The sequence below is a fragment of the Glossina fuscipes genome, unplaced genomic scaffold (assembly GCF_014805625.2).
Source record: "Glossina fuscipes isolate IAEA_lab_2018 unplaced genomic scaffold, Yale_Gfus_2 0, whole genome shotgun sequence".
Taxonomy (NCBI): Eukaryota; Metazoa; Arthropoda; class Insecta; order Diptera; family Glossinidae; genus Glossina; species Glossina fuscipes.
In genome coordinates this window covers 1-9,494 of record NW_023998414.1, presented here as the reverse complement: position 1 = coordinate 9,494, position 9,494 = coordinate 1, and the positions used below count along the sequence as shown (strand labels likewise).

Sequence of the window (9,494 nt, the reverse complement as noted above, 5' to 3'; positions counted from 1 at the left end):
ATCTTTTAAAATTAATTTTGAAATTTATGGAAAGGAACGCTTATAATATAGCCGGCGATCTTAACTAATTATATCATTTTGTAAGTAATAGGTGAAATTGTTTTGTCGAATATTTTGAATGCATTTTCACAGGATTCTAAATAAGATAGAACCTATGTATGTATGTATGTATGTATGTATGTATCTTGTCTTGTAGAGCTCTTAAAAAAGGACTATCTGTACCTTCGACATAGCAAACATCAATTAAGACAAGCTTTAAAGTATTTGTTCGTTTTGATAATTGTTGCACTGTGTGTATCAGTATATTTGAGCGATTTGTGTTTTTGTGTTTCATTTTTTTTGTTTTTTTTTTTTTTTTTGTTTTTTTTGGAGATTTCCTTCCTAAAGAAATATGTAATTAAGTCTATTAGGCGACATAGTTTGAAGAGTAAACCCTTGTTTACTTTAATTATAGCTTTTGTATTGAAATAAAAAAGTAAGTAAAGCTCTTAAATAGTAATGCGGTTATAAGCTTATCGCTACAACAACAACAATAAATTGAAGAGTTCTTATCTACAACAACATTTATATCAAGATAGCATTAATGCTTACCTACAAGCACAAGCTTATAGCAGTTTTATATAAAACGTTCCAATAACAGTGACAATAATAACGGTGAAGTAAACAGAAATTAAATAGACCACAACTACAATTACGCGTTTGCTATGTGAGAGTACGCGTACGTACGCTCAGTTAAATATTAAAACGCATTCAATGAAAATCGAAACTAAAGGAAAGCGCGATTTTATCTGAACCGCCTCCTCTCGTCCCCACGCAAATGAAGATAAGCAGGGCAGGGCAGAGCAGAGCAGAACTCCAGCAAAGTAAGAGAGCATTGCTCGGATTTGGTTCAATTAAATGAGAGTTTTGGATTGATTAGACACTTACACAATGATACATGAAAAAAAAAAAAAAACAAAAAAAAAAAACAGACGAACCAGAACGCACTTGAATCGTTCTTATTCGTTGTATAAGTAGCACCCGCTGTAAACCTTACACACATCTTACCCGTACAATCGTACACAGTTTAATACAAAATTTCGGCTTTGTCACGCAACAAATTTTTGAATCATAATAACAATATAATCAAAGAGTTTTATGTCATTCTAATACAAATCTCATAAAACGAAAAAATTCGTTTTCATTATTCGAAAGGGGGAAAAAAAAATAATATAATATTTAATTCAGATTTCGTGTTTCGTTTCTTTCGCTTCTCGCAGAATTTCAAAACGTCTTACCCGAAACGAATGAAGATGGAAAAGACTCCCCGTTATACACAACGGGAGCGTAATATGGTGTTAGGTTATGCTGCTCAATACAAGGACATCATTGAGAATAAACGTACTGATGCCGAATCAAATCGTAAAAAAGACGAAGTATGGCGCCAAATAGCCAAAGAATTTAACGCTCGTGTCTACCATCAGAGATCATCTAAGCAATTGCGTCAACTTTATAAAAATATGAAACTATTATTGAAAAAGGACTTATGCGGTGAAGGCAAAGGCAACCGTACTTTTATGGATCTATTGAATACGATATCACAGCAAGAGTCAGTCGCTCAATACATATCAGAACAAATGTCGCCGAACGGCTACAGTAGTGGCGGCAATGGTGGCGGTATTGCCGGAAGTGGAGGAATCGGTCGCCAGCAGAAATATGAAGACGATTATGACGATTCTAAGGTAAAGATTATTCAAAGATTTTTAATTTTTAATTGCACATGTGTTTGTTGTTCTCTCATCTGCTTCAAGCCTTTCAAATTTAAAAAATTTCATTAATCAGAAAAGTTTCAATGTACATTGAAAATGAATGGCGAATGGTGAAAGCACTCTTCCTATGTAATTTCTCCCAAAAAAAAAAAAAAAAAAAAAGTTTTATAATAATTGTGCCTAATGCCATCTCCAATAATATTTTGATCTTGCGCCAACTGTCTTTGAAATTTGAAATTTTTAAAAATTATTTTAGTGTGCGTGCGTATTTATTACAAATGAAAACATGCCCATGCATTTGTGTTGCGTTCTTATCCTTCTAATAATTATCGCTTTTTAATTTTTCCGCGTAGTCAAAAAAGCAAGCCCGCCTAAATCGGAGCGAAGAGCGGCTGCGACTGTAATCAAATTCATTATTCTTATTATGTATCTTTGTTTTTGTCCCTTTTATGCATTTTGCTGCAGCATCATCCACTTCATTTTAATGATGCCATGGATACGGATGTCATTGTCATAAAATCGGAGGATATCAGCGATAATGAACACTCTCAGGGCGATATGGATGATGATGATGATGATTGCCTAAGTCCCAAAGATATACCGGAAGTGTGCTTAGAAGAAGAAGATGAAGAATTATTTGCTACCGATTTACGACAACAAAATCAATCTTCATCGCATCAGGAGCAGGAGCAAAAATCGCATCGTAAACGTTCACTTTCGCAGAATAATTTACAGCAACAGCAACAACAACAACAACAACAGCAGCAACAGCAATTGCAACAACCCGAGGTGACCATACAAAATATAGGAGGGATTCGTGTAGGGAGTATCGGGAGTATGGCCAATATGAAAGCGCTGCAAAACGGTGTTGGCAATAGCAGCGGGGGAAGTTCAACTGCTAACAATTCGGCAACTTCAGCGGCTTTAAGTTTAATACAACCATCGAACAGTACGCAGCAGCAGACAAGTGCCCTAAATTTGCGACAATCCGCCTCCGAACAACAGTTACAATTGTTAAATGGATTGGGTTTGAGCGCAGTACATCCGCCAACGTCATTGCCAGCAGTCCGCTCGAGATCACCCTCCTCACAATCTGCTTTAGAGAATAGCTCGCGTTTGCCATCGTTACACCGAACCAGTGGTGGCTCACTGACGCAAAATAATAATTCTAATACCCCACAGTCAGCATTACATTCAAATTTAAATAGTGCTGCCCAACAATTGCTGCTAAACATTAACGGCGTTACGGGCGGGCATTATAATACAACCTCTAATCGACATCATCACAATCATCATCATCACCAACATGGCCCACCAACGCAACACCACACTTCTACGCCTGCACCTTCATCCCATAAAATTTCCCAAAATGATTATTTTATGCTCGGCATTGAAGAGCGTAAGCTTAAAATTGAATTGTTAAATGCGCAAATTGAATATTGGAGAAAATTAACTAAGAAATTGGACGAGAATGCGGGTCTGACACCGAATCCTTCGTGTATGTGTCATTTTCCTGGTAAACTAAATGGCTTACAAACACCTGCTTCAACTAGCTAGGAGGAGGCTTTAGGCGCTAATAACGCTTTAGAACGCGAAGTCGATGAAGAATTTGAAATAATACCGGTCGATGAGCCAATAGAAGATGAAGATTCGAGAGATCAGCATCTAAATATGTCAGTTGATGAGCAGCAAACGGAAATGGAGTTAATAGAAAATCGTAATACAATAGAATGGCATGAAATTTCCGAAAGCGAAGAAGAGGACAAAAAAATATAAAGTATTTTTATAGTAAAGCCGCCAAAAAAGATAAATAGAAATAGATATGAGGTTAGAATTAAAAAAACGCAAAACCGAAAAGTTTTTGTTTATATGTCTGTAATATGGAGCCTTTCTCTAGTTTTTAATTTACAATTTTATAAAATATTGAATTGCTGGGTTTATTTTTTATTTTTATTTGTATTATTTTTTTTTATTAATGTGAATTGCATCCAGTGTGTCATAATATTGTTGTAAACGTACAAAACGTGGTTCCTAATCTAGTCTTTGAGTTGTATTCGCTTTTTTTTTATTTTTATTTTATCAATAATTAATGTAACGCATAAAATCAATGTATTTAAATTAAATCAATATTTACCAAGCAGTTCATTAAAATACAAGTTTGCTATAACATTTTTGCTTATTATTTCTAATGTTTACGTATATTATTGAATTTTTTTTTTTTTTTTTTTTTTTTTATTTGAAGGTGATAATTTGTTTTAAACCTTGACTTTTTATATAAAAATTTTGAATATTATAATTGATTATCTAGTCTTTGTATATAAATTTTATAAAATGAAATTTTTACCAACTCATAAAAAAGAAATGAGTAATAAAAGAGAAGAACTCTTATAAATAACTTTGTTTCTTCTTTTTTTAATTACTTTTCAAATGAAATTTATTCTTGATTAATTACATTTTTGTCGTTTTTGTCAATTCAAACGGAAAAAAAAAGAAAAACAAATGATTTAGATACTTAACAGCTCTGTCTTAAAAGAGCAGTTCGTTATTTACTCACAATAAACAGCGGCGTTGTTGAGCTTCAAAATAGTAGTTCATTTAGGTACATTTATTGTACAACTGTGGCAATCAGTGACTAACTAATGCGACAACAGACTAAAGTAGAGAAAGAAAATTTTTCGGTGTGTTCTGTGTTTTTTTTTTTTTATTAAAATTAATTAAATTATTTGATGAGATATCTGAAAGCTAAAAAATTGGTCATCAGTTACTGAAAATATAAATTTTATTAAATTTATCAAATGTTCGTAAAAGACACAATGTTTTCTTGATTAAAATAAGAAGAAAGTAAAATCTTCCAATTCAGACAAAGCAGCCTATGTCTACGTCGCTGTTGTTTTAGTTAAATGCCGGCGTTAACGTCTACGTTTAACGTATTGGTCGGTCAGTCGGTCGGTTAATGTTTGTGCATTTTAGTTGCAAAAACGGTCAATAAAGCGTCTTAAGTGTAAAACAATACAAAAAAAAAAAAAAAAAAACAAAACTGGATTTGATTAAATATAATATAAAAGATATTTAAAAATTAAGAACTTAGAATCAAATCTTTAAGTGTGGTGAGTGTTAAGAATATATACAAATATTTGCACTTGGGTGTGCGTGTTTGCGTATGTGTGTACAAGTTTGGCTATGCAAAACATTTTATGAAAAAAAAAAGAAGAAAGCTACAGGAAAACTAATTTTTTTTCTTTTGCTTGAATGGGTCGTGTCCCATCCGGTATAATATTTTTCTTTCCTGTGTATGCTTACGTGTGTATGAGTTTAGTAAATTGTTTCTTTTGTATTTTGCTTTGAAGTGACTGTGCATGTTTGGGATTTTGTATTATGTTTTCTTTTGCTTTCTTTACTATAGCGCATACTCAGTGTTTAGAATTTTTTGTTTCAATAGCCTTTTGAGCAAATACAACAATAGTAGAATTTTTCATGATCTGATTAGTCTTTTGGTGACAAGAGATTATTACAGAATTTTCGCTGATATCTTACCATGGCAAATTCATATAAGAATTTTTTTTCTTTTTCATGTCTCTATCCCGCTCATCGATGTCTATAAAAAATTCGTCGTTTCGTTTGTAGCGTGTGAGGTTTAAAATCTGTCTAGTCTCGTTTTGTACTCCTGAAAAGCGTTAAATTTAAAATCAAAATAGATTCTCATTCGATTTCCATAAATTAAGTTTAAAAATGGACATGTGTAGATCACGAGCACGCTCATAACAATGCTGAAAGCCAAAGCAACTTCGGAAAACTATTGAAAAATTCAATATGGTTTGATCAGTAGACTAATACACCGATTTGAAGTTTACTAAATCAAGTCAAATGCGTATATAAATGCGTAATGGGTTCGACTGATTTACGTAGGTCCATAAGTGGCTTCAATAACAAAAAACTACGCTGTTAACACTCATCACAATAGGTAATAAAAATTCGTGCTAAAACGAAAATGACTTCTTCTGTGTGTTTGCCTTATGACCATGGCCGTGCGTGAAAATATGTATGACTGTGTCTGTCTACTTGAAGCGCACTTTTTCGCATTGCAATTGTTACAGTAATTGCCATGAGGTTTCAAAAAATCACATGGCCTCTTCGCACTCTATCTGTCTAGCCGGTATTTTTTTTATTTTTTTTATCATAAGTCTTGAACCCACTTGCATCGTAATATCGCGAGACGTTATATAAGCACGTATACGTTTGAGATGTGTCAGACGGTTTTAAAAGCATTCGAGAATATTTTAATTTTTCATTTCTAATATTTTCATTTCGCATGTTGTATTATATATGTATTGTATATATATACATATATATGTGTTGTTTATGTTTATGAGGGGATATTCTTCTCCATCTTTCTCCTATTAAATATTATATTTACCATCTAGAGCAATGTTAGGTATAAAAAAAAAAAACTGACAAGAGATTCAATTCAAAAATATTAGATGTTTCCAGGTGGACAGCAAAATGGTTGCACGTGCGCGAATGAATGTTTCAGATCATCATCTTGATGAAATTTCTATAAAATTGGCGAATTTTCTTTGACATCCAGTTACCCAAAACTTTTTATGTACAAATCTATCCGATAGACTCTCAAAAGAAGCAGCCCCATATCGTAAGATTACTTCCGACATGTTTCTTCTTCCTTTAACAAATCTAATGCGGAAATTTTTGCCTTTTGACCGAAATACTCTTGTTAACGCATCATATCCAAACAAATTAATTTTTGCTTCGTCGTTCTAGAGTATATTTCTCCGTTTTACCTCGTCTTTTAGTCTGTATCAATTTTTATGGGCTAAAGCAAAGTCTTTTCTTATCTCGAAATTAACTTTTCTGAGCAAAGGAACTTTTCGAGTTATTCTTCCTAGTGCATTAACACCTGACAAACGTCAACGAACAGTTCAAGGTGGTACAACATTCCCAATCTTATTGGAAATTACTGTAGACGACTTGATCTCGCTTTTCTAAAATTATAATGCAATTATCGGAAGCAGAAGAAGCATTTTTAACTGCTTCGCGATACCCAACACTTTTTTTTTTTGAGAGGCTTAAAGCACTCGTAACAAAATTATGTGACCGACCTAATGATACGGCAACAAAATTTGTACGTTTTTCCCGGATTTCGAAGCTGACGACCTAGGCGTCGCCTTTCGTGGCGACAATTATGTGCTTGACCTAAAACTACGATTTACCTTCACAATCCATTTTTGCAGCAAAATTTTGCGAAATAGTTTGCTTTTTACAACACGTAAAGAGGACGCACCTATTTGACTGGCCGTCAGCTGAAAAACCTACCATAGGAACATAAAAGCCCTTAACCTTTTACTTCACGTTGTAGCTCATATACCATTCTGGGAATTAATTGTGAACATTCTTGCCACATGTAACAACGTTATACGAGCTTTGCGGAAGCTACCTTTCACAATTTCTACGGCATCGAACTGAAAAATGCACCTCGCAATTATTTTTCTGTCCACGAGTGTATGTACATTAAAAAGTTCGTTTTCATCTATCTAATAAGAAATTTTGTTTTCATTTCTCTTCTTTTTTTTTTCTTCTTTTTTTTTGTTTTTTTTTTTTTTGATGTTACCTTTGCAGTCTCATTCACATCTCACCATAACTTTTATCAGCGTGTTTGGAATGATAGACCGTTGAGTTCGGCATAACGCCCACTTAAAAACAAAATTAGTAACACATGCGACATCATTATGCGTTTTGCCATTTTTTAAATCGTTTTAATCTTGTGCCATTAATGCTAAAATCATTAGAGAAGCAAGCAGCAGCATAACCACCGTTTGTTTTTCATCATCAGCAACAATGAAATTTTACTATAACTGCCAATAGTGAGTGTGTGTCATCAGCAGCAATTAATATAAATTTGTAGAAGTCATTAAAGAAAAAAGAAAAAAAAGCAGCTTCAAAACGATTCATCCATCATAGATAAAAGAAAGTAAAAGGTGATACGAAAAGTACATCAAATAAATAAGCAAACAAGGAGCAACGCACACACAGAAATTAGAATTACATATATTATAAGCATATAAGTTAAAACGTAAAGTTACTTCGACATATGGGTAACTAACTTTTGACGGGTCTGCTTTTGCTCTGAAGCTTTAAACTTAAATATTAAAATACATATATATATATATATATATATACATAAATTTTCTCATTGTCTGTCCGCGTCTTTATTATTGTACATACATACATGTGTGATTTATTGTTTTATAGAAAAAAAAATCAAAATAACGTAACGTAAATATTTTCGTAAACTTTTATTCTCCTCTTTTTTGTAGTCATTATTCCTATCAGTATTTTTCTATTTTATTGAGAATAAGTATAAATATTTATAGTTTTGCTGTTGTTGTGTGTGCAGTTGATTCTGAGTGTGTGTGCTTGTGCGTGTGCGTATATATATATATATATATATATATATATATATTTTTATTTTTTTTTTTTTTAAGAATAAAGTACAAAAGAAAAATTATTCAAAATTTTACCAAATATTTTACCGTTACCACCAAAAATGGCAGATTTAATGCGTCTGGGCACACACACGCACACACACAACGTGGATGTTGTCATACAAAAAGATAAACTTGGTTCACCGAACGGTTCAGATGATGGCAATTTAGCTGGTCTTGGTGTTGGTGTTGGTGTCGGCGGTATGACTAATTTTGGCGGTATGATGGCAACTGGTGGCTTTGATTTAAATGATTTAGCACAAGAATTGGATCAAGACGAATTCGATGGCCTTAATATGATAAATGGTGAGTACAATGAAAGCATCAAAAATTTCATCTTAATTTCACTCGCATCTTAAAATACAAAAAAAAAATATTCGTAAGAAATAAAATGAACTTTCGTAGATATTATTTTAAGTAAAAAATTTTTTAAATAATGTCAGCAATATTTAATACAAATATCTTCATTGTTAAGATAAATTCGCTTTTCTAAAAAAAATTTCCCAAAATTACTTTGACAATTTTTTATTAAGATTTAAGAGAATTTTTTAAATCTTGTAATAATTTATAATTTAGTTCAAATGCTGGATATTGAAAGTTCAATTGCCAAACATTATTAAATATATAGGAAAAATAGTATGAATGAAAAATTATCAATTTGTGCAACGAAAATGAATGAAAATGTTTTAAAAAAATTTTGCGAAAAAAATTCATTGGATAACGATTGCGACACTCTTCATGGAATACAAGAAATAAGTAACTTCGGTTTTTTCCTTCTTTTTCTTTTTTTTTTTTCTAATGATGTTTCATTCGCATTTCGTGCATTTCGTGCATTATACCCGTTTAATGGCGGTGGCGACAATGATGGCGGTGACAGCGACGGCATTAAACTCTTAAGTGCTGCATTTGCATGCATGAAAAAATAGAACATATCCAAGGAAGCAAGCAAGCCAGTCGAGCAAACTTATTCAACAACATAGACATGTATTTAAATATTCGCATAGAAATTATCATTGTACTCATTGTACATTTAAAATGTTTGGAAAAGAGAAAAGAAAACAGTTATATCAGGTGTATCAGATACATCAGCTAAATTACTTCTAATTATCATAGAATGGAATTGGTTTCCCGGGAAGACGATTATGGTTATTTTGCTGCGAAATAAATAAAAAAAACCAAGTGCAGGCATTATAGTCCGGCTAGACCAACTATTAAATACACTGCACTACATTGCCTAACATAATTCTAA

General features: G+C 32.6%; 2 protein-coding genes across 12 annotated transcripts in view; both read left to right on the top strand.

The window, feature by feature from the left end:
* The window catches only part of LOC119638936 (uncharacterized protein DDB_G0283357), an 11,437-nt gene extending 7,522 nt beyond the window's left edge, over nucleotides 1–3,915 (top strand). For 4 of the 9 annotated variants that reach the window (XM_038036118.1, XM_038036125.1, XM_038036101.1 and 1 more), the window contains exons 2-3: nucleotides 1,260–1,721; nucleotides 2,214–3,915. In XM_038036118.1, the coding sequence (XP_037892046.1) occupies nucleotides 1,287–1,721; nucleotides 2,214–3,305 (1,527 nt within the window). In that variant the 5' untranslated portion in view covers nucleotides 1,260–1,286 and the 3' untranslated portion in view covers nucleotides 3,306–3,915. Of the gene's footprint in view, nucleotides 81–102; nucleotides 864–1,227; nucleotides 1,722–2,213 lie in introns of those variants that run through there. The other 5 variants (XM_038036075.1, XM_038036111.1, XM_038036065.1 and 2 more) reach the window with 5 other exon arrangements.
* A 547-nt stretch (nucleotides 3,916–4,462) lies between these two features.
* LOC119639022 lies at nucleotides 4,463–9,450 on the top strand. Of its 3 annotated transcripts, XM_038036203.1 has the most exons (4): nucleotides 4,463–4,855; nucleotides 7,380–7,738; nucleotides 8,246–8,551; nucleotides 9,123–9,450. In XM_038036203.1, the coding sequence occupies exons 3-4, from the start codon at nucleotides 8,308–8,310 to the stop codon at nucleotides 9,140–9,142; spliced, it is 264 nt and encodes an 87-aa protein (XP_037892131.1). In that variant the 5' UTR covers nucleotides 4,463–4,855; nucleotides 7,380–7,738; nucleotides 8,246–8,307; the 3' UTR covers nucleotides 9,143–9,450. The 3 variants fall into 3 exon arrangements, 2 of the variants coding, with proteins under 2 accessions (XP_037892131.1, XP_037892126.1); XR_005247519.1 differs by lacking the exon at nucleotides 9,123–9,450 and having other exon boundaries at nucleotides 8,315–8,633; XM_038036198.1 differs by lacking the exons at nucleotides 7,380–7,738; nucleotides 9,123–9,450 and having other exon boundaries at nucleotides 8,315–8,633.
* The last annotated feature ends 44 nt before the right edge of the window (nucleotides 9,451–9,494 follow it).